Source organism: Talaromyces rugulosus, chromosome I, assembly GCF_013368755.1.
Source record: "Talaromyces rugulosus chromosome I, complete sequence".
In the NCBI taxonomy this organism is placed as follows: domain Eukaryota; kingdom Fungi; phylum Ascomycota; class Eurotiomycetes; order Eurotiales; family Trichocomaceae; genus Talaromyces; species Talaromyces rugulosus.
This window is the reverse complement of record NC_049561.1, coordinates 1,881,764-1,905,505: the sequence shown is the minus strand read 5'-3', so window position 1 is coordinate 1,905,505 and position 23,742 is coordinate 1,881,764. Positions and strand designations below refer to the sequence as shown.

At 48.0% G+C, this 23,742-nt stretch overlaps 9 protein-coding genes across 9 annotated transcripts; 5 read left to right on the top strand and 4 right to left on the bottom strand.

Moving 5' to 3' along the window:
* Positions 1-69: 69 nt before the first annotated feature.
* TRUGW13939_00639 (uncharacterized protein) lies at positions 70-1,157 on the bottom strand (the record flags this gene model as incomplete). The annotated part of the gene is made up of 2 exons (XM_035483846.1): positions 70-553; positions 619-1,157. The coding sequence occupies 2 exons, from the start codon at positions 1,155-1,157 to the stop codon at positions 70-72; spliced, it is 1,023 nt and encodes a 340-aa protein (XP_035339739.1).
* Positions 1,158-1,448: 291 nt separating this feature from the next.
* Positions 1,449-2,166, top strand: TRUGW13939_00638 (uncharacterized protein; the record flags this gene model as incomplete). The annotated part of the gene is made up of 3 exons (XM_035483845.1): positions 1,449-1,604; positions 1,677-1,799; positions 1,855-2,166. The coding sequence occupies 3 exons, from the start codon at positions 1,449-1,451 to the stop codon at positions 2,164-2,166; spliced, it is 591 nt and encodes a 196-aa protein (XP_035339738.1).
* A 500-nt stretch (positions 2,167-2,666) lies between these two features.
* Positions 2,667-5,070, top strand: TRUGW13939_00637 (uncharacterized protein; the record flags this gene model as incomplete). Its single annotated transcript, XM_035483844.1, has 2 exons — positions 2,667-3,398; positions 3,457-5,070. 2 exons carry the CDS (start codon positions 2,667-2,669, stop codon positions 5,068-5,070), a joined length of 2,346 nt encoding a protein of 781 aa, XP_035339737.1.
* Positions 5,071-5,517: 447 nt separating this feature from the next.
* TRUGW13939_00636 (uncharacterized protein) lies at positions 5,518-7,416 on the bottom strand (the record flags this gene model as incomplete). The annotated part of the gene is made up of 5 exons (XM_035483843.1): positions 5,518-5,753; positions 5,828-5,965; positions 6,027-6,080; positions 6,152-6,485; positions 6,589-7,416. The coding sequence occupies 5 exons, from the start codon at positions 7,414-7,416 to the stop codon at positions 5,518-5,520; spliced, it is 1,590 nt and encodes a 529-aa protein (XP_035339736.1).
* A 1,104-nt stretch (positions 7,417-8,520) lies between these two features.
* Positions 8,521-11,351, bottom strand: TRUGW13939_00635 (uncharacterized protein; the record flags this gene model as incomplete). Its single annotated transcript, XM_035483842.1, has 2 exons — positions 8,521-8,865; positions 8,931-11,351. 2 exons carry the CDS (start codon positions 11,349-11,351, stop codon positions 8,521-8,523), a joined length of 2,766 nt encoding a protein of 921 aa, XP_035339735.1.
* Positions 11,352-13,732: 2,381 nt separating this feature from the next.
* On the bottom strand, positions 13,733-14,419 carry TRUGW13939_00634 (uncharacterized protein; the record flags this gene model as incomplete). The annotated part of the gene is made up of 2 exons (XM_035483841.1): positions 13,733-13,902; positions 13,966-14,419. The coding sequence occupies 2 exons, from the start codon at positions 14,417-14,419 to the stop codon at positions 13,733-13,735; spliced, it is 624 nt and encodes a 207-aa protein (XP_035339734.1).
* A 257-nt stretch (positions 14,420-14,676) lies between these two features.
* On the top strand, positions 14,677-18,936 carry TRUGW13939_00633 (uncharacterized protein; the record flags this gene model as incomplete). The annotated part of the gene is made up of 4 exons (XM_035483840.1): positions 14,677-14,679; positions 14,746-15,137; positions 15,800-16,069; positions 16,134-18,936. The coding sequence occupies 4 exons, from the start codon at positions 14,677-14,679 to the stop codon at positions 18,934-18,936; spliced, it is 3,468 nt and encodes a 1,155-aa protein (XP_035339733.1).
* Positions 18,937-20,697: 1,761 nt separating this feature from the next.
* Positions 20,698-21,362, top strand: TRUGW13939_00632 (uncharacterized protein; the record flags this gene model as incomplete). The annotated part of the gene is made up of 3 exons (XM_035483839.1): positions 20,698-20,872; positions 20,943-21,261; positions 21,329-21,362. 3 exons carry the CDS (start codon positions 20,698-20,700, stop codon positions 21,360-21,362), a joined length of 528 nt encoding a protein of 175 aa, XP_035339732.1.
* A 697-nt stretch (positions 21,363-22,059) lies between these two features.
* On the top strand, positions 22,060-23,529 carry TRUGW13939_00631 (uncharacterized protein; the record flags this gene model as incomplete). The annotated part of the gene is made up of 1 exon (XM_035483838.1): positions 22,060-23,529. The coding sequence occupies one exon, from the start codon at positions 22,060-22,062 to the stop codon at positions 23,527-23,529; it is 1,470 nt and encodes a 489-aa protein (XP_035339731.1).
* Between the last annotated feature and the right edge of the window lie 213 nt (positions 23,530-23,742).

Below are 23,742 nucleotides of genomic sequence, written 5' to 3'. Positions count from 1 at the left end.
ACATGGGAGATGAAAGGAGACAGGATATTAAGCAACAGAGGGGAGTGTGCTGTATAGTAAAATCGCAGTTTAGCGTCGGTTGTTGTTTCGCATACCAAGGATTTGGACCATGCGGACAAAGATGTTGATAAAGTCCAACTCAAGGCTGACACTCTCGTTGACGGGGTCTCTCCGGACCAGGCCACGTTCGGCAAGGCGAGCGTGGTACAGAATTCGCTGGATATCATAGAGAGTGAAGCCGCCAAAGACAGCCAACCCACCGTACAACCAAAGACGTTCAGACCACATCAATGTGCGAGCAGCGGTAGCCGGAAGGACCAGAGGAGCAAAGCCGGACAGAGCGACAACGGCAACACCGGCCAAGAGGGGACCACCGAGGTACAGGTACTTTTCCTGCTTGGCAGTAGCACCAACGAATGCGATCGAGCCCATCATACCAACGGTGTAGAGACCGGCGCGAGCAAGAAGAGCGGGAGACAAGAACATCAGAGGCGACAAGAGAGCAGCCTGGGTAACGTTGAAACCAGCCCAAAGACCGTATTTAAGTAGGTAGCTATATGAAAGAATCGTGTTAGCGGCGACGTAACAAGGTAAATTGATGAGGAGTATAATACTTACTTTTCAGGCGGGGTGTACAATGTTCCATACATGGTACCAATGCTGGCAACCAGACCCAAGCCAACAACAGCCCATGGGCTTGCCGACATGAGTCGAAGTGACCATCCACTGGTATGCAAGGCACGGGCAGCGATAGCAATGATACCAAGACCCAGGCCTGTATGCATAAAGGTCTCATTCAGGTACTGTCTCTCGTAAACGGGCATGCCGCCATCCTCGCGGGTTTCGCGGTTGAAGACCAGGTTTGTGGCAAGAACAGTTCCACCGACGATGGCGGCACCGTAGAGAAGCTTCGAAGTGAATTCGCCCTGGTTAGGAGCTCGGTAGGTTTCTTGCATGTAGCTGCGACGGAACGCATTCTGGAAACTCTGCTTTGATCGGGCCAAAATTGATGATGGAAAGGCAGGTGTCGATGGTTTGGCAGCTGAAGAGCCTTTCAAGGGTGTGTTGTGGACGAATCTAATGGTGTTTGCACCTCGAGGCGTAGCTTGCTTCAGAGCCGCCGTGATGGCAAACGGCCGTCGCATTAGGAAAGCCATGGCGGACTGCGTGGCTAGTAATAGATTCGGGAGATGGAGGATGATGGTTTCACGATGGAAACAAGCTCTCTACTCCATATGTAGTCAGTGGATGACGGAGTTAACAGAAAGTGACGTCCGCTCTCGGCAAAAACCCGAACGTTCCAGAAGTGGCGAACTTCGGACGTCGCTGCACGTGATATTATGTAATCACTCAATCCCGGATGAACAATGGACGAATAATTTCGAGACTGCGTCATTTGAGTCAAAGAGATTGCCTTGTTGTTATTTACGAATCAAACCAGAAATACCATGGCTTTGCTGGAGACGGTTCATCTGTCCCACCTACCGCAAAGCACCCCTGTTCATATCGCTCTCTACAGAGATATCAAAAATGCAAGTTTCTTGAAGGAACAGCTTATATCGGGGAACGTTGATTTCCAATATGCCTTCATTGATGCTAGTGTGGTAGGTCTGATTCTTTTTAATTACAAATATATTTGTATTTTTAATTAAATGGACGCTCTAACTCTGTTCCAGATCTTGTCCCGACAACATATCTTTGCTGCTGTTTTCAGAGCTGTGCATGATTACCTGAATGGACGACTGAGGTCTCATAATGTTCATTCTGAGATTGTTTTTTCTCTCAGTCCTACAAATAATGTATGCTGTGGATGACTGCCATGTACGGGATTGCGCATGCTAACAACCCTTTCAGATAACTGAATCATTCCGCCGATTTGGTATAACGGATGCCACCAAGGACTTGCTTGTAGTCAAGGTATCAACCACACCAGAGATTACACACGATTCGGTGGCAGAACACCTTGCGCAGCATGTAGAGGGCACGCTCGCTCCCTTTAACGACGAGATTCTTGGCTCTATATCAGACCTTGCCAAAATCAGGAAGACATACAAAATCCCTCAACCTCCAGCAAAATCCGTCGATAATAAGGCAGTGAGCAGTCACATTCAAAAGGATTTCGAAGCTTCAATTATCGGTGCGATCGCGCTTCGAGGCGCAACGTGATATTTAATGATATATGACATGTTTGTGGTATACAAATGATAACGAAATTAATTTTGTTCTACCCCGCGCAATGCGCTGCCTAGGTAGTAGCGGCTGTTGTACGAAATAGGCATAAAATCCAGCACGTTACGAATAAGATATTCTGGAGTAAAAGTTGAAAAAGTAGATAAAGCTTTGGCCTCGTTTCGGGCTGGTTATTGTCGTTATGTTTGCTCATCATACAATTACTATGTAGCGGGGCGTGGTGTTTACATAACTGGCGGTTGCCCCCCCACCCGTCCCAAATCGGAAGTTTCCCAACTTTGCCAAGACATCGACCAACCCAGCAGAGCCAGGCCGCGCCACTGATGACTCTTCGAAGTATCTTGGATATCATTTTCAGCCCTTGAAAGCACGCGCTGGTCGATGACAAAATGCGTTGAGAAGATATCGGTACTTTATAACCACCCTCCTTTGCGCGACGCTGAGACGATTGCAACTGGCCACGGAGGCGCTGCAAAATGACGGCCCATCCAGACACCATAGTGATTCCTTCGTCGTCGCCAGAACAGAATTGGGCTCGCTCAGTATCGCCATGCACTCCAGAGCGATTGTTCGGTCTTTCACCGCGCAGTTCTCCTCCGATGTCGTTGCCGTCGCCCTCCGAACTGCTTAAAACCCTGTCAACCAAGCCACGAGCGAATTCCCCGAAATCACAATCCCCTCTCAGAGAAGCTGTTGGGAAAGCGAACCTTCCTATTACGAAACCTAAAATCCGTGCCACCATAGCGAGGGAGAAAAATACCAAAAACTGTCAGGAAAATTCGAAGTCGTCTGTCTCCAAGCCGAAAACGACACGCAGTCGGAAAAGTGCGAAACCGGAGGCGGCAAAGAATAAAACTATCACAGGACGAGTCACAAAAAGTGCTGTCTCCAAGACGAAAATCATTGATACGAATGAAGACGCGCCAATGGATGGCAGGGCGAAAACACCTCCAGCAGAAGCGCAAACTAGGAAGAATGCGAAGCTGGATGACCTGAACCTGGAAGAAGCTATCAAACGGAGGCTGGACTGGACGCCGCCAAAATCGTCGCCCTTCTTTCCACCTAATAATAACGATGACCTCCCCCAGACGAATTCTGGGTTTGGCGGTCTCCTCCACGATTATCGCTATAGCAGGGAGATAGACGGGACAGATAACGCCGTCAGTGTTGGAGCAAACACTAACCCTACAAAACGACGACGAATAGAAGTGAGTTTTCTTTTCAGAAGAGACTTACCGATTAAAACAAAACTTATGAATGGAAAAGCTCGTTGAGCGAGTGCTACAGGAACAAAACCCCCCCAAGAAGCAAGAGCGAGACCCATTGACGGCAGCCGGTGTAGCCAAGGAGTCTGAAAACCGTAAAGCCAAACCCGCGGCCAAACAGAAGAAAGCAAGGACGATCACGGCATTGGTGACCTCGCGTTACGAAATAGTGGAAGACGATGCTACTCGTGCCGCAAGGCAACATGACGAACAATTGAAAATAGAATCTGCCGATGATGGCACCAAGAAGAAGAAGAAAACCAAAAAGGCCACAGCAAAGTCTAAAGGGCCTGAATACATTATACTGTCGCCAGATGCGGTGACTAAATCTCTCAACAACCAGGATCTATTATTTGGGACCTGCAGTCAGTTGGAAGCAGACGATCATCCAACCTTTCTCCGGGAGACACAGAGAGCTCTGGCAGCCTCTGAAAACTACCCGGAGTCTAATAGCTCGTTGGGCCAAGTGTCTACATCGGAATCATCAAAAGGCATTGCATCACGATTCACAGGCTCTAAATCTCTCTGGTCTGCGGCGACGAGGAACTCGGAAGGCTTTGTTGTACAGCCAGAAATTCTAGACATGACAAACTCGCCTGAAACGCGCTCTTTAAATCGCCGAGTTGCAATTGAAGATGTGGGTAACTCGCAGAAAGTATCGCCGGACTCGATTCAAACCTCTTCAGAGCGTATCATTCCTCGGGAGTCGAGCTCTCAAAAGAAGGCAAATGACAATATCTCGGAAACCAGACCAGGAAGACCCTCTAGCAGAGGACATGCTGCGAATTCTACAAAAAAGGCTTCGACACCAGCACCGGAAATGCCTAGATACAGTGGCTTCACCGACGATGAGCTTCGTAAGCAGATTACTTCATATGGCTTCAAATCAGTAAGAGGTCGAAACAAGATGATTTCTTTGCTTGAGAAGTGTTGGCAGAGTAAACAGACTGCTCCCACGTCGACAGCCGAAGAAGAAAGCACAAAGACTCTGAGTACAGTCACCGAGGAAACAAGGGGAAAAACTACAAAGAAACAACCTGCAACAAAACAATCGGGGCGAATTAGCAAACCCAAAACGTCAACCGCAAAAAGTTCTCAAAAAGCACAGAAGCAGAAATCTGTACCGGAGCGATCGGAAACTCCTATAGAAACAACAGCCCAACTTCCTCCGTCGACCATCTCGGTAGAAGAGATAGCTGACTCTGAAGAAGAGCCAGAGCCGATTTCTACCCAGATACAGACGAAATCAAAGATAAACACTACAGGTATAACAGGTATTACCCGTGGGACTCGTCCAAGTTCGAGCTCCAAAGCAAGCTCTCTTTACCCACCACCAACCAACAACGCGAGCAGTGAAAGTATAGATTTATCTGATCAGATAACCAAGGCTATTCGACTGCAGCCACGACGGAAGCAGCCTGGGTCAATGCAAGGACCAAGCCTTACCTGGCACGAGAAGATATTGCTTTATGATCCTGTGTTCCTAGAGGATCTTGCAACATGGCTCAATACAGAAGGCTTGGGTTTAATCGGCGAGGACCGTGAGGTTGGTGCAGGGTTTCTGCGAAAGTGGTGTGAGAGTAAAGGGGTGTGTTGCACATACCGAGCAAAGTGAGTCAGTGTATGATACGTTTAATGCATTTTATATATAACCAGTGATAGAAAATAGGGACTATACAGTTTTCTTTCTCTCCAACTTATGTGATTGAATTATATCGGTTTAATTGCGTGTTCAAAATTTTAGATATGTACATATTAGCAAGATAAAATACATAATTGATGTCAATATTAACATTTGAAAAATTTTCCCTGAACATTCAAAACACTGGACAAACAGCGTAAAGTAAACCGTACAAATAAATCTCGCAAAGACAAATTGTATCAATTGACCAAAAAAAAAAGACAATATAAACATCAACACAAGAATAACGCCTGAGTTATGCATTTTCGTACCACTCTCTAATACTCGGGCCACACTGGGTCCTGTGTCTCAGCGAGGGGCATGTTCTTATATTTTGCTATCCAGAATTGCAAGCACTTGGTTTAGCTTTGAGTCAAGTTCTCATTGTGAAGGGTAAGGGGGCCAGATTGGTACATGATTGATGTGGACTGGCAAGGCCATGTTTGCTCGCGCCAACATGTGTGCGTGGCTTAGTTGGTTGCTATTTACTATGACTCCATGGGATTGAGGTAGTGGGAAGTGTTGGGCGGCAATAGTACCGTTGAATCCTACTTGACCGCCAGGGCTTTCAACCTGTAGGAGATTGACAGTTTGTTCATTTGAGCGATCTGGGGACCCTGTTTTGTAATAAGAGTACAAGTTAGTCAAGATTCAATCAAAAATAAGTAAATAAAGTAAAGAAATAACCTACCTTGGATCTGCGAGATGCTCGAAGTTCCTTGTTGCCTATTATCGCTGGAGATAGATTTATGACGTTTCGTTGAAGGTGTGTCATCTGAGATTGATATATCACCTTCAGAATTTGCTTTTCGTTTCTTTGATTGAGGTTCTGAAAGAAAAAAGACATTGTTAGTCAATATCCAAGGCAACGAAGGTACACACAAACTTACCTTTACTATTCTCCTCTTGCTTTTTCTTCTCCGCTCCGGTCTCCGCTAGTTGCACTAGAAGACATGGTTAGTCAAAATAAAAGCTCATGGAGATGCAATAAACAAGAACAAGGGAAGCCACTTACAAAATTTCTTCCTTTTTTCACCTGGAGTCCCATAGATGGGGTTCATGCCCCGTGACATTAGCCAGAAATTCTGCTCGGCTATTCGAGGCGAGCTTGGTCCGTAGCCAGTGATCCCAGAAAGTGGGTTATCTAACCAAACCGAATGAACAGATGTTTTTTGATGTTCGTCGAACAGTGCTTTCAGATCTTTATACGATTCATGCAACTTATCGAGGTAATCTTTGGGGAGTTGGCGTGAGAAAACGGGATCGTTGAATCGACATCTCCCGTTCTGTTCTATGCACGGGGTACATCTACTCTGACCAGGTGCAGTCTCGCATTTAGCCTTGCCAAGCTATACACGCGCTTAAGTTAGTATATATACTCCAAAGTATTATTAGAATAGAGCACATCGATTCATATGCATGAATTGAGATGTGTGTGTGGATAGGACCTACCTTGCACCGCCTACAAGCAATCCTGGCATTAGTCTTCCCCTGCTGTTGCATGAGTTTTACAAATTCCTCGTTTTCCGACAAGCTGTCATCTCCTTCTATACTGTCGGGGTCGTAATCCTTAGGCCTAGGTGGGATATGATTATTTTTTTCCTTTGGCGATTTTCGTTTCCGGATAGGCTTCCTGTCCTTCAGGTACAACTCGAGTGGGTTCGCATTGATTGCTGCTATTTGGTTTCGGAGGTTTTGAAGCTCCTTATTGACCTTGTCCAGCTCTTTCTTCCTATTTGTTGCCTGCTTTTGCGCATTGTTTTTCAACTTGAGGATCTGGTTGAGTTTATGTTGGCCCATTTCCTTGCGGGCGAACTCTCTATCATGATCGGCTTGTTTTTTGTCGGCCTCTTTTTGATGAGCATCAGCCTTTTTCGAGAGCTCCTTGGACTTTTCTTCTTTGTGTTTGATCTGGTCCTTTTTGGTTTTAAGAGTGCTAGTCTGCCACGTTTGAAGTTCTTCCTCGTCTACCACCTCCACCGGCTCATCGCCCTCACTGGGCACAGGAGTGCTTGCGCCGGCGTTTCCTTCTGTATTTTGAGCGTCGTTTTGAAGAACCGTAGCAGTAGCAACTCCTTCGCTGGTGGGCTGGCTTGGTAGAGCATCATCGTCATCGAAGTCGTGGTCGGAATCGCCCTCGCAGTCAGCCTCGCAGTCAGCGTCGGAGTCGGGTCCTTGGTTATTTAAAACACTATCAAAATCCGTAAGACCACCCTGAAGCAAGGAGGCATCGTCGAAGAACATGTCAATATCATCGTCAATTTCAATAAAATTAGACATTGCATTCAGGATGTTTGCGTAAATAGTTTTGTTTTGAATTCAAAAGATTTGCAAGTGTTGACAGGAATTCTCAAAATTCTGTCCTAGTTGACTTGTGTGTTTGAGATTGAGTTAGATAGTTTTTTGATGATTAGCAAAATGATAAGAATTAGACGGGGGTTTCCTGGTGGTTTTTATACATGCCAAAGCTTGCTGCCCTCCAAGGGGACAGATTGTTTGACACAAACAACATGTGAGAAGAAAAAGACACATTGTTCCTAACCATCCTTTGTGTACATGAGCTCCTATAAAGACATTAAATCGACATTCGGAAGGACACAATACATTGTGTTTGTTTTTGGAAAACAGGGGAGTCATAATGGTCCCCAAGATTCTTTGTTTGATGTTGTTTGATCCATTTCGATGAAAGAAGGTACCATTTCAATGAATTGTGGTGCGAAAAGTGGCTGACAAGCAATCAAACAATCTTTTCCCTCACAAGGAAATGTGAAGACAGTGGTTTTGTCAAGGGACAATAGCGATTGCCAGTGCCATCAAAGATCAGCGGTGCTAAACAAACAAGACAACAAAGAGCAAAAAGAAAGCACTAAACAAAACAGGTTTCCTGAATTTTGACAAAACTTTCAATGTTATTCATATGTAAACCAACAAGAATTGAAAGGATTTTAGGCCGATTTTGAACTGATGATATATCCAAACAATGAACAGACTGTCGATCGAATACAAGAAAGGCCGTCTCAAGAAAAATAAAACCAAGAAAGCCACGCAAAAAACAGTCTCTTCGCGCCTATCTTCCTTCTTTGAACGCCCCGATGCCTCCTTGGTCCAATAAAAGGAACTCGTGGTAGAATAAAAATAATGAACATAGGGAATAAAACAAGAAAATCAAAACGGCTTGCATGGGCATCATACGTCATAGCTTTCAAGCATCATGCAAGTCGACCCAAATCTCAGCATTATATGTCGCAACAGATTAAGTAAATAAGTCGAGTCAACTGTGAAGCATATATGTGAGTAAAAGAAAAAAAGACACAACCGTAACTCATTTCCATAATGAGTAAATCACACGGGCAAATATCAACAAACGTGGGTTTCCACGACATATCATCGGAACAGGCTACCGTCTCTGGTAACAGTCTCGAAATGGATCTTCTTTTGATATCGGGTTTGACCGCCGTGCTCCAGCCAAGGAGTGAGGTTTTTGCACTGGCTGACATTGAGATAGTTGAGGTTCTGGCAGCCATCTGCAACGGCCTCCACCCCAATACCTGTTACACGTACGCAGCCGCGAACCGACAATTCTTGCAGAAGCAAAAGATGCAGACTTAGGCTTCTGAGCGAAGGGTCTGATACAGCAGACCCACAAAATGACATATTCAGCTTCAAAAGCTGGGGGCACTGGAGGGCGAGGACTTCAGTAGCGGTATCTGACAAGGCGCAGCAAAACGACTAAATACCATCGTTAGATTATTCTCGTATAGCCTGCTATCATTAAATGGCGTGTTTTCACTTACCAGGTCTAATTCCTGTAGATTTTTAGCAGCATTTGTCAAACAGACGATGGCGTGGTCCGTTAAATAAGTGCAATCAGCTAGGCAAAGTTTTCGTAATCTTGTGAACTGCGCATTGCCCCAGTACTGGAACCCTTGATCGGTAATGGTTGTACATCTGGTGAGGTCGACTTGCTCAATACGCGAAGCAGCATGCGAAGCAATGTGGTGCATTGAGCGGTCTGTGACATGTTTGCAGTATGACAAGGTTAACCGTTTCAGTTGCGGACAACCATAAACTGCACCGTTTGCCGTCTGCAAGGTCGGTTTTATGCTGCTTCGCATGACTTGGTTATGATGGGCAAGTGATGCCGCTGGAACTGTCCACCCAACAAGCCTCGCCAAAAGGGTATCGCTCACTTTCCTACAATTGCTCAGGTCCACTTCTTGAAGCTCTGTTGCCCTATTTGCCATTTCCAGAATTGCACTTGCCGTGACATCCCACACGCTCTTCATCTTCCACGCTCGAACGTTGTGACCGCAGGTCTTTGCTAACATACTGAAACCCTCGTCCGTGATATGGAAACAATTGTTAATATCAATATAACGGGGTCTGTCTCGGACGAAAGGGCATATGACCGTTGATAGCGCATGGTCTGTCACTTTGCGGTTGTAGAAACTGAGGTCTAAAAATTGGCAGAGAGTGGGTGAATTGGTTAGGGTCTCAGACCAATGGACCGACACAGCCCGCAACCGTAATAACTCATGTAAGTCTAGGAGCTGGAACACACGTAGAAGCACATTGTCTGGCAAAAAGCCACGGTTTCCTGGCTCGGAGCGCTCGAGCAGAGTAGCTGATCGTGCTCTGGAAGGAGCTGGCTTTGGGCGCGACACATGAGCAAGAGAACTGCGACGTGATCCAGTAGGTGTTGGCTGCCGGGTGCTATCTGCACTCGAAGACTCCTTTGGATAGATAAACCCGGCGGAGCCTCGACGAAGTTTAACGTTGTCGAGACCAACGTTTAGGAAAGGATCGGGGTCAGAAGGACTTAGAACGGGGGAATCTGCAGCGCCAGCCGGTTTGAGGGGAGTAGTGTCTAATTCAGATTCCGTCAAGGTCACCATTGGCATAGACTTACGTCGAAGGCTAGTGAGTTTGAGCTTGTCGTTGATGGTTAACTGGTTCATGGGGGGCGTTGGATCTTTGGCATCAGGCATGAGAATATCATTATCCCCAGCAGATCCAAGTCGACTCTTTGCTGTATTCTCGATTTGTTTTCGTAAGTCATCTGGACATTTTTCCCAGAATTCGACCAAAACGTCACCACTCAGCATCAAACATTCGACTGAGGTCACTGACCTCACAGTGGCGGTTCGACGAGGTGTCAAGGACAAACTAACAATCTCACCAAAGTATTGGCCTTGTCGCAAACGTGCCTTGACTTGAACGCCACGACCACCCTGGTCATCTGACCCTCTTCGAGGATTTTCGGGATCCTGGTTCTCGTTGAGGACCTCAACTTCGCCTCGAACAATGAAGTAGATTTCACGGCCGAGGGTATCCTGTCGGATGATATCGGTGAAGGGCGGATAGGATAGCGGCTGGAGTTTGAGACCGAGAAAGTGTAGAAGATCTGGCGGCAGACCCGAGAATAGAGGCATTTCCTTCAGCAGCAGACGCACATTGACCAAGCCATTTGCCAACACACTCGAAGAGATGTCAGCTATGCCGGGACTGGGCGATTTCCGCTTCTTATGAATGTTCATCGTTCGCAAATCGTTCTCTTCTCCTGGCGAGAGATTCCCAGAAGTGCTGTCGCGTAGTCTCTTGGAGCCTCTTCGATTGGGCCCCGTGGTTTTCGACGATGGATCTCCATTTTTCTTTTCGAGGATCATCAAGCGCTCCAGGGCCTCTTCTCGAATGGCCCGCTCGACGTCGGGAAACCGGGGCAAGATTTTGCGGAAGTCCTCCTTGGTGAGGACGACGAGCAGGCACCGAGTGCGCGCAATGATGGTCGCTGTGCGTGGTCGGTCCATGAGCACGCCGATTTCACCGAAAAAGGCACCCGGCTTTAGCTCTGCATGGACACTCTCGCCGTCGCGGGATGTGACAGAGACGGCACCCCGGACCAGCCAATACATGGCCTTGGCGTCATCGCCCTCGGTCACGATGTAGTCGTTGGCAGCATGCAGCTGTGGGCGAAGATGCAAGCCTACCTCTGCGAGGAAGGACTCGGGGGTCGCTTGGAACAAAGGGAAGTTGCGAATGCGGTCAATCAGATCCAGCGGCATGCCCTGGATCTGCGAGGAGGCCAAAGGCGACGGACGAGCCGGGCGGTTCGGGTTCATGGCCGAATTGAAAGAGTGTATCAGCGAGACGGCCTCCGGGATGGGAGCGGCCGCCTTGGTGGAAGCACCACTGCTAGAACGGCGTTGTCGCCGCATGGCTACTCTTACTCCAATCGAGTGTTTTCTTCAGATGTAGTCCTCCAACAGATTCTCAGCTCAAAATTTGCGCGAGTATCAGGGCATACACATGATGCGATGTTCGAGGGCCGGTCGGAGGTTCGCAAATGACGTCGGCGATAGTGGCATCTGCCGTTCCGCACGAGGGTTGCGACAGCTTGTTTGGATAGATATATAGATATAGAGATATATATATTTCGTCAGGCCACTTCTTTGCTTTTGATTAGCAAACAGGGCGACAGGGAGAGTGTGAGAGATGAGCGCGCGCGTGTGAGAAAAAGAAAGAGAGCGTGACAGAGGAAGCTGTAATAATAAGTCGCGTTCGTGGGCTGACGATGGCGGGGAAGGAAGGAACGGGAGATCCGCCCCGATTGTTTGGTAGCTTCAATCAACTGTTTCCGCCGCAGCCCAACTTGCTTGCTCGCTCGCTCGCTCTGCTACTCTCGATCGATCGGTCGACCGCGTCTTTCTTTCGTCTTTGGCGGCGTTTCTTCTCGTTGGCAGTGGGCAATGGTTGGTATATGCACGTGGAGAAAGAGCACGCGGGCGAGAAAAAAAAAAGAAGAAGAAACTAATGAATGGGCTAACTAGTAACCACACGTGCAGGCTGCAGCCCCAGTACAGGACAACGGAGTAGTACTGGCTCTACTGAGTAAGCAGAACGCTGCTCAACTCGTACAGTCGTCCTGATACGGACAGATCGGAGCTAATAATAGAGCTGAGATGGGATGCAGCAGCGATTCTCAATGACAGCAAACCCGGTCCAAGGATGATGCAACGACAACAGCAATTATCAACGGCAATTGCTTCTGGCTGGGACAGACCGAGGAAGAAAAAGAAGAAATGAACTAGCGTCGATACTGCGTGGTTTCAGCTGAAAGCAGCTTGATAATCGGGTGTCATTCCTGGTTGGAGCTCAGCCCACGGATCGCGCGCAATTATTATGTGCTCCGAGTCCGCAGACGATTATGGTTATTATTATGAACCCCATTATTATTCAACCGCGACTAATCGTAACTAGTTGACCTGCGTGGTACGTAACAGTTCGCTGCATCGGCAGGCATCCTGGTAGCCCTGCGGCTGGTGAGCTGTGGCTATTTTAAGCTCCCTCCACACCACTTTAGCCACCATCTTGAACCAGTGTTCTGTTCTGACTGCTACCCATAAACGGAATTCAAATCATTCACATCTCACTCACTTACTCCGGCGCTCTCTTCTTCTCTTTCTTCTTCCTGAACAGGATCAGCGAGCAGCAGCAACACCGGCAGATAGTTCCACGCTCTGGCATCCACTTGCGGGGCATGCAGATACCGTGATTTTCTCCGGGAGTTACTTCTGCCACTGGAGTATGCGTGATATCACCGTGTCTGATGGACCAACCAACGAAGCTAGTCAGTGTCCCATCTGCGACGCGCTAGCATTTTCTAGAATCCTTCTAAGGCTTCTAGAATAAGAGAGAGAAGGAAAAAAAAGTCCCCCAACCTAAGAGAATTTGGAAGGTACGTAAAACAAGGGTTCCAAAAATATGCAAGGAACCGCGGAACGCTTACTTTCTGGCGGTCCTGGCAAACATCATCGTTGGGTGGTGAAGATCGTCAAGGCAGCTAGCTAGGAGCTAACGGAGTTGGGCGTTGGGGGCCATCCGGACACTAATTAATTAATATTTCGTCCGCTCTGGAATCGTATATTATTATTAGAGAACCAGAAATAAACGATTGGTGGCAGGCCCGGCAAATGTCCTTGCCTTAGCTTTGAGTGATTATTCCACCTTATTCCACATATGCAACGTAAAAATTTGCGAAACACATGCCATAACCGGGAGAGGTCAGTTTCAGTATTTTTTCCAGCTAATTATTATTATTCTCTGCTGTATAACTACATCATTGAGACGGTATCGTCGGCCCCAGACCATGAAACTGGCCCCCACAGGAAGCCTCGTGCCTAGCGTCTAGACGTGTACCTGCAGTCCATATCGCCGGCCAGAATCATAATTACTACGTACCAAAAATGAAATAATAGATCTCATGCTTATGTGACCTGCCTGGGTTTCCGACTTTCCGTGAGTCCCGCCCGGAGGGAAATCGGAGCTTGTCCCAGCTCGCTTTTCTCCGATAGTTCCGCCGTCGTTGGCAGGAGGCTGAGAATAATGTTATGCATGGCCAGAGGCATTGGGACAGCAGCTCTGAGCTGATGCTTCTGGTCTTTCCGCCTTGGAGAAGCAGTCAAACACAGGACCTCGATCAGTTGCTCGTCCCAGAGTGAAAGTCCGGATAGTATTCTGCTTCGTTGTCTGAAGGCAGCGGCTTGTCTTCTCCTCAATAAAGAAGTCGTTGGTGTTTGCAAGTGTCGGGTTAGCATCATCACACAGTATCGTGTGTTGATCGAGAATCACGGCCACCAAGCAGAGACTGGAGGTACGCAGGACGGTTCCCTTTCATGGCCTCTAGAGCGTCCTGAGTCAAACCGTACGCAAGACTTAGCTTGAGGCCCAGTTTGGTTGTACGCGCGGCAGTGTATATGTCGTGGCGGGCTAGAATGATACCTTGTTAGCAAAATGAACGCGAGAAAAAAAAAGAAACAAAAGCATATTTACCTAGAGCACTGTAGATTCCAGAAAACGACAGACCAGCAATAACTGTAGAAATAAAGTCCCGGCGATCGTGGCGTGCGTAGTCGACAGTCTCCTCAAACAGAGTAAAAGCCATTGCGCCGACACCTAGCCTCGTCCCAAGTTTGACCCCTTCAAAAACACCTCCAACAATTGACTTGTAGTTCTTGGTCTTGTGGTATTGGAACCACCCAGTCGATGTCGTAGGAAATCGGTGAGCGTTCTCTGCGCGAAACTGAAATGCTGCTTTTTTGGATCCGTGCGAAGACCCAACGCCAAAGCCAACCGAAAATGCAGAAACGACTACGTAGGGCAGCCGCCTATCGATGTCTATGCCCAGACGAGGCGGTGCTGTAGAGTCAAACAGCCTGTACCAATGCACAAGCTTGAGCAGTGCAGGTTCATCGGACCAGCTGCGGTCAGGTTTGGGGTCTACCATAGCGAAGAATGGATGCCCGTTTGCAAGATAAAAAATGAGGGTGAGTAAAAATAAAAGAGAAAAGAAATAAATTATCCAATTCGATCGAAGATAGCTTGGATGCAGCTGTGGTGGTGTGTTGACGGTTGCCAGAAGCTCCAAGCATGACGTTGAGCTGATTTGCCGGCGGAGCTGCGGTTTTTGATTTTCTCCGGTTATCGATACGATATGGCGACCAGTGACCACACAAGCCACAACACGTTTGCACCACAACCATCATGGTAAGCCATACCAAACTCATTGTACACATGTGAAGTCCTGTTAAGCTAACTATCTTGCTGTACTAGTCCAAACAAGAACCCCTTAACTGGACCTTGCGGTTCAAGAAACACAAGACAACAGTACTGCTCATGCTTCCCGCGGACGAATCGATCACATCGACCAAGGAAAAGCTCCTAAACGCGCTCAACGCTCGTGGACTCAAGGAAATTAACGGTGATGCGATCCCAGAAAACCACTCTGATATCGAACTGGGTGTTCCCATCGACCGGAATCAACTCGACCGCGGTTGGATTACGTTGGACCCTGTAGTTGAGGAGAGCGACAAGCCAGCGATAAAGAAGGGCGCAAAGAAGGTTTCTCCTCATAGCCTTCAAGCAGCAAATATTCGAAACGGCCAGGCTCTTGCCTTTCGCTTTAGGACAAGCTCAGATGGCGACGAACTTGGCGGGGGCCCTGGGTGGGACGTGGTTATTCCATCCCTGGATGATGAGATAGAATGATGACCTGCATGATGTTCTTCTTGCTTCTGAAATGGCCAGGGCATACGAATACGCAAGTTTGACGGTGTTACGGCGCAAATTACAGGAATATGGATGATTTTAACGATATTGGAATGGACTGAGTTGCATCAGAGCTGGTTGCTTTAAGCTACCGAGCGTTGATATAATGACTTGAAGAAAAGACATGAATTGAAAGGTCATTAGAACTCTGCATAACGCTTGTATTCTTATTTGAATGTGGTTGGATAGCCAGCTAGAGCTTAATGCATGCATGCATGATTAATGAATGTTATTATTGTGGAGATGCGACAGCCTGAGGCATGGAGGATGCAGTGGAAATACGCTGTAAACCATGTGGAATTAGACAACGTGGCTGGGAAGTTTTGGGCCCTGACCAACGGAGCCATAACGCCACGCACGCCACGGCGGGCGGTTGCTCGGACAACGAGCACGGGCGTCATCAAACAGACAACACAGCTTGAATTTCAACACCACGGCTCCACCTCGACATTCCTTCGAACAACCAACTCTATTACAACTCTTGCATCATATCGCCTCTATCGATTTCGCCGACTGTCCTTTTTGGCCCATCGCAGAGCCGGGCTTACGCATTGCAAAGTCACATACCCGCCATATTTACCCATCCTTACAACCAGGCCGAGAGTGTGAGCCACACGCCATTCGGGATGGCTGCAAAAAGCGCCTCGTCATCAATCTCCGTGACGGTCAGAGTGCGGCCCTTTACCATTCGAGAAGCTGCCCAACTTTCCAAATGTGATGACACACCTTTGTTCCTCGGCGATGGGTCCCTCGCCGGTGTTCCCAGTGCTCCAAAGCTGGCACAGAGAGGAATCAGACCCGTCATCAAAGTTGTTGATGATAGATGCTTGTGAGTAATAGGAAATAAAAAATAGCGCAGCCTGGAACAAAATGATCCTCTAACACACTCCCAGGATTTTCGATCCCCCTGAAGACAATCCTGTGCAGAAATTCTCCCGCAGCGTCGTACCAAACGGAAGGCGAGTCAAGGATCAGACATTCGGTTTCGATAGAATCTTCGACGAGAATACAACCCAAGCCGAGGTCTACGAATCAACGTCGCGCAACCTGCTGGACAGCGTCTTGGATGGATACAACGCGACCGTCTTCGCCTACGGTGCCACTGGATGTGGAAAGACGCATACTATTACCGGTACAGCTCAGCAGCCCGGCATCATTTTTTTGACAATGCAGGAGCTCTTCGAAAAAATTGAGGACCGAAAAGGAGAAAAGATGACCGAAGTCTCGCTTTCGTATCTCGAAATATATAACGAAACGATCCGAGACCTGCTCGTGGAGGGAGAACGAAAGGGTCTGATGTTGCGTGAAGATGCCAATCAAGCAGTTTCAGTTGCTGGGTTATCTAGCCACCACCCCCAGAACGTGCAGGAAGTCATGGACATGATCATGCACGGAAACGAACGCCGTACCATGTCACCCACCGAAGCCAACGCAACTTCGTCGCGGTCCCATGCAGTGCTCCAGATCAATGTTGCTCAGAAAGATCGCAATGCAGATGTTAACGAACCTCACATAATGGCGACTCTGAGCGTCATCGATCTAGCTGGAAGTGAGCGAGCAAGCGCAACGAAAAACCGAGGCGAGAGACTCCAGGAGGGAGCTAACATCAATAAATCGCTACTTGCCCTGGGAAGCTGCATCAACGCTCTTTGCGATCCACGCAAGCGAAACCACATTCCTTACCGGAACTCCAAACTTACTCGACTGCTGAAGTTCTCGCTTGGGGGTAATTGCAGAACCGTTATGATCGTTTGTGTAAGCCCGTCGAGCCAACACTTTGACGAAACCCAGAATACGCTCCGCTATGCCAACAGAGCGAAAAACATCCAGACAAAGGTGACAAGGAATGTGTATAACGTCAACCGTCATGTTAAGGACTTCCTCGTCAAGATTGATGAGCAGATGGCTTTGATCAAGGAACTCAAAGCTCAGCAGAAAGACTACGAATCCATTGCTTTCGCCAAATTCCGGAAACAGAATGAAAAGAAAGAAGCCATAGCCCGAGAAGGCGTGGTTCGCCTGCGAACTGCCTATGAGAATGCGGCAACAGAGAGACAAGAAAGAGTGTCCAGCATGCTGAAATTAAGACAAGTCAGTCGACGAATCGGCATGTTATCATCCTGGATTGCTGCTTTCGACAATGTTTGCTCTTCGTGTGAGAGCGAAGCACCAATGGCCAACCTGCAGGCTATTCGAAAAACAGCTCAAGGTATTCTGTTTGAATTAGAAAACACTCGTCATCACTTCAACCAACGAATTTCGAAGAACAATTGGGATAGAGCTATCAACACCGCACTTGAGCACGGCGTTAACCAGCTCCGGGAATTCGAGACCAGCGACAATACCGACGTCGCCAACCTTACTCGTGAAGCAGAATTGCTCAAGGCCAATGCTGACCGCGAAATGCTATCGACTATTTCCGAACAGGAGAAAATGGGAGAAACAGCCACGGTGCAAATGCTCCTTCAGGCTCAATTTGAAATAGTCTCTTCGATCGAGAACATGATGCAGCTCACCGAGGCAGAAGCGATTGAAGTTGGCAAAAAGATTCTACACAAGATGCTTTCGTCGTGTACCACTTCGGTCACCAACATTGTCAAGCCCGATGGAAAAATGCCGACCATCGATATTTCTCCCACACCCAGGACAGATGCTCCTGTACGGCGCAGAAAATCTAGCCTTGCTGGAATCCCTTCCAAGCCATTGAAACCTGTCACGGCGATGGCACCACACGTTGTTGTTTCTCCGATAAAGAATTCCCCACGCCGTCGCAAGACGATTACTGCAAAGAAGGCAGTCACGTTCACCCCTAAAAAGACTCCTATCAAGACAAGCAAGCGAGCAGTTCGATGGAAAGATGATGAGCAAGACGGATCCCTTGCAGAGTTCGAAAAGACACCACAGAAATCAGAGGCACCCGCGGCAGATTCGTCGGAAGAGCTGCCACTTCCTAGAATATCGCCTGTTCCCCGAGGGATCCCTGTCTTCACCAAGAATGACGAATCATCGCCCAGATCTTCATCTCCTACCCCCCCGCCAGAGTCGAATTTGGAAATCCAAAATAAGAACAATCGATTCAAGGCTGGCTTTTTGGCAAAGAAACCCGGATCACCTGTTCCACCCACTGCGACCAATATCTCGCTAGAAGAGCATTCTCCTCTGCGTAGTATAGAAAATAGCAGTTTCTTAAACCGGCCATCGATTGACCGGCCATCCAAGATCGCCGTACGCTCTCCCAGTGGTGGCTACAGCAGCCCCAGCCCGGCCCCCGACAGTGAGAAAGGTTGGAAAGCCGACAAGGAGGATGCCATTAAAATCAATGCAGCCATGAGACGAATTTCTGGCGGCCAGTTTGGAAACGGTGCTTCCGCTGCTCCCGTAGGCAAATCTCAGCGTCGCCGAAGCCCTACAGCTGGGTCCCTCGGCAGTTCACCTCCAGATACCGGCATGTTCTCTGCTTCAGAAGCAAGGCGCATGGTCAAAAGTGACAAGATCAATGATACCAAACCCAATGTTCTCGGCCCACGCGTTCTCTCGGTGACGAAGAATTCCCGACGTATCACAATGGGCGGTGACCTGCGCCCTCGAGAAGTGAGTCTCACTGGTCGTGATGCCATGAGACTCAGCATGGCGGCTGGCGCAAACCCAGAGGCCCGATTTAGCCTTGGACCGGCGGTAAGGGGAGCCTTGAGGTAAAATTCAACGAGACATGGTGTACAATCTGTCAAGGCCCTTCTTTGTCATAATGGCGTATGGTATGGTTCGCTTTGTAATACCACCTTATTTGCAGGGGCTACGGAGCTTTAAGTTGGGTGTTCTGGAGTATATTTGATGTGCCGGATGCTTTTTTTATCCCTTTTTTTTTTGTGTATGTAGATTTATACTCTTTTCCAGGTGTCATAACCCGATTCGATGATGATATTCTTCATGAACGTGTTTATATTTTCTTTATCGGATTTGTTTTCCCAGTTGTATTTCGTCACCTGGCTAATTTAAATATGCTCTTATTCTTTCAGAAATGCTTCTATAAATAAATAAATTTTACAAAATAAAATATCTTCTCTTTACAGCACGGCAAATTAGGGCTAACATCCATGCTCCACAATTATGCCGGCTCAATTCAGTTAGCGACGACTTGTTTCCGATTTAGGCACCTCCGCAGACGCAGTCTTAGTGAGGCCCTACGTCCCACTTTATGGGTTCTTTTTTTATTTATTCTACCTTCTCCATTCTGATAGTATTGGCATATTTTGTAGAGTTGACTTGTAGGGTTATTGGTGAGAAAAGATAACAAATTTCAAAAGTGAAATAAGATTCCTTCTACGAATTCAGTGAGATAATAGATTCTTACTATGCATAAGTGAAAACTAACACTTATTAACCCGTATCCAAGAGGTCGGGATTGGTCAATTCAAGTAATTTCGATTCCGACACTACGAATTTGCTAGAGACCGGAGCTGGGTATTGCTCAGAATTGGCTGGTCCACCTTTGCTGTTCAGACCTACGCCCTTCCTTTGCCGAATATCATTGCTTTTGCATATCAATTGATAAGGACTGCAGGTGTAAAGACGGGCAAGGGAATGCGGATAATCAGTTGGCGATAACATTCAATGTTATTCACAATCGCCATCAACTTATCAAACATCGTTGTCGTTTACGTATCAGTTCATCAGTTTATATATATTACTAATGATTTTTGTGGCGATTATGAGGAGCAATCAAAAGGACATCGGAACGGTCCATTTGAAAAAGCTTCTAAAAATAAGAATTTTAGAATCTGGCATGATGGTCGAATGTTAATGTTTTGTTCATTGCAAATTTTGCTTCTTTTGTAATATCCATATCAATTTCCAATGTCCAGCAGTGACTTGTTGTTCTGCTTCTAATATACGGATAAAGGGCGGCGTTGTTTATGGGTACCAGTAGGGAGTGCTAGATCAAGCCCTGGTCATATGTCGGGTTGTACTTGACAATGGTGCATATCTGCATCTGAATGGACGCAAAGTCGTAAACAGATGTTGTCATTTTACTGTATAGAGCGGTGGGTCCATTGGATGTCGGTTTCCGCCAATCACAGATAGCGGGGATTTGTCATCGCGTAGATGACGCCACTGCTCTGTTTTCTACCATCGTCCTGTATTTTGAAATATTCTTCTCCCAAAAAACACCAGATTGATCTAATTCGAATAAAAGTGCAGTCGCAAACCTTTCTGTTCTTACTGAGCAAGCCCTACTCTCATCGAAAGCCTTTCGCACGTCTCTCATTGTGCTGACCTTCGCCTGCATATAATCACCCGCGCAAACAACACACCGTACGTCTTTTCATTCTTCAAGCATTTCATTCTGGCATCAAAAGAGTCATGAGCTTTTTCTTCTCACGCTTGTTTCGACCCCTATCCACTAGTTCTTCACTGGGTTTCTCAGCAACCGAACCTCTCTCTGCCCGCAACATCACGATGCCGGACAACGCGCAAAAAGCGACAGTAGCTGCCGGTTGTTTCTGGGGCGTCGAGCATTTATATCGCAAGCATTTTGGAAACGGGAAGGGACTGTTGGATGCCAAGGTTGGATATGCCGGAGGACACACAGATTCGCCATCGTATAGGAGTGTCTGTTCGGGTGACACTGGACGTACGTTTTTGACTCTTCTCAACACGATGAACCAAAGGGGAAAAAAAAGTTACTTACAACTATTAAACAGACGCCGAAGCTCTTCAAGTCACATTCGATCCCTCTCTCGTGACCTACCGCCAATTATTGGAATTTTTCTATCGCATGCACGACCCGACAACGGCGAACCGCCAGGGCCCAGATGTCGGCACTCAGTACCGCAGCGCCATCTTCACGCACGACGACGAGCAGTCGCAAATAGCAAAGGATGTGACAGAAAAAATTGCAAAGCAGTGGTACAAGAAGCCTGTCACTACGCAAATAATTCCGGCTGAGAAATGGTGGGACGCCGAAGAGTACCATCAATTATACCTTGACCGTAATCCTGGTGGATATGAGTGCCCTTCTCAGTACGTTTGTTGTCCGCGTAGATGCAAGTATTATAATTTGCTGACTCTTGCGTTTTTCCCAAAACAGTTTCCTCAGAGAATTTCCACCGCTGTCGGAGTGACGCGGCTCACGAATATAATTGAGTATGAATTTATACCGGAAGAGCCGAATATATCATATTATGTCTCTTAAATGTATGTTACATCATTTTAGTGTTTGGCAGCCCCGCAATAGCCAGAGCTTTACAGTTCGCCCACCCCACTTCCCATCGATCTATAGATGCGTTGTTCAATGGCCAAGTAGGACATGGTAGTTGAAGAGACGACAGCCCGATCTCCAGTTGCAGCAAAAGGTTTCCTTGTACAAACGCTATCCCCTATCCTGTTTGTCGAATGACTGCATATTTTCTCGATCTATTACACCCAAAGCTGCACTGATCCGGTATCATGGTGGGGTGCTGCACCATGACCAAGTCCCTGATGATAAAAACGCATGATTTTCCCTCGAATCATAGGGGGGCAATAGCCGTGTAGCCGGGATCTGGCTACCGGCCTTTGCCAATGATGTATGAAATAGTTGCGCGTCACCGGGCCGGTTGCCACCCTTGATTAGACAAATTCCCTAATCCGGCAGGACACTACCGCCGTACTGATAGCCCGCCGGGAGATGGATCACTAGTATCGAGATGGGAGAGGACATCTTGACAGTATGAAATATGGATTCCGCCCGGAGACGTGCTCAATCTATAGCAAGTCGTCCTCGTGAAGCTTCACAGTAGCATTGCGGAGTATTCCATCTCGATCCGGGTATATAACTAGATGTTTACGTCAACCCTGAAGCGAGATCTCTACCGGAGATCCTGGGACGCAGCCAAACTATCCCAGCCTCGTTCTTCCAGATGCTTGCATCGGGCCACGAAAAGTCGGCAGGCAGTCGCAAGTACTGTGGCTGCAACACATGACGCTAAATGGCCACACAAGCCCGGCTCTTCGCTGGGGATACTCCCACTCAGCACAATCATACGCTCATTGTCCATCACAACCGTCACGTCGATCCCCGCATTGTTGATGCCCGCTTTGGCGTCGCTCTCGTTCGTGGCGGAGTCCAAGGCCAAGGTGCTCGATCCAGACCAGAATAGCATTCTCAAGACGGCGCTGCGACAAACAATCTACTCGCAGTTCTGTGCTGGCGAGGCACCGGACGAGGTCGAAACAACGATATCAGACCTCAAGGGCCTGGGGTATGCCGGAGTCATCCTGGGCTATGGGCGAGAAGTCGTCATGGACGAGCACGAAGCACGTGCGCTGGAGTCACGGGAAGCGCACGAGGCCGCGCGCAGAGACGCCGCACGGCAGGCGCACGAGGTGCTCGAGTGGAAGGAAGGCACGCTGCAGACGCTCGCGCTTGCCCAGGAAGGCGATTTCGTCGCGCTCAAGTTCACCGGCGCCGGCACAGAAGCGCTCAGCCACCTCATCCACGGCCTGCCCCCCTCGCTTGAACTCGACCAGGCCATCACCGACATCTGTGACCGCGCGAGAGATCGGGGAGTCCAGTTGCTGTTTGACGCGGAGCAGCATGCTGTCCAGTCCACTATCGATGCCTGGGTTTTGGGCCTGCAGCGAAGGTACAACAGGTCGTTTTCGCTGCAGGGCAAGCCTCGCGCCCTTGTCTATAACACATACCAGGCCTATCTGCTGTCCACCCCAGGCACTCTGGCGTCTCACCTGGCCGCCGCAAGTCAAGAAGGGTTCGTGCTCGGCGTGAAGCTCGTTCGCGGGGCATACCTGAGCAGTGACCCCCGTCATCTGTTCTGGGAAACCAAGGCTGGGACAGACCGTTCTTACGATGCCATCGCCCAGTCTTTGATCACGAGACAGTACGGTCCAGGTTTAAGACCGAGTGATTCGCAAACCCAAGAGTTTCCTCAGGCAGATCTGGTCCTCGCCACCCACAATCGCAAGTCAATCGAAAGGGCTCGAACTCTCCGCAACGAACAGGTTCGATACAGACGCCCCATGATTGAAATGGTGTATGGGCAACTTCAAGGCATGGCAGATGATATCAGCTGCCAGCTTGTACACGAGTCAGCAACAGCAAAATCTGACGGCAATGTCTTGGAAGAAATCCCAAAGCCATACAAATATCTCGTCTGGGGCACAGTGGGAGAATGTACCAAGTACCTCCTTCGACGAGGTCGTGAGAACAGAGACGCAGCTTCAAGGACAAGGGACACTAGGAATGCTATGCTTGCTGAAGTGAAAAGGCGCAGTTCTTTGGGCTTTCTTTGACACAGCAATGGCTTTTATCCCAAGCCAGGCTTTCTTTTAAAGAGATATCCATGAGACTCTATATTAGAATAAAGCACATTTTTTAAAAAATATAAAATATCACATGATGTACAGAAAATCCCCTGTGCTTATAATTCTGGTCGTGGTGTTGAGCTTGTTGATCCTGCAGGCTAACAAAGTTCTTTGATCGCCCAAAAAGGTGACAGGTGAGAG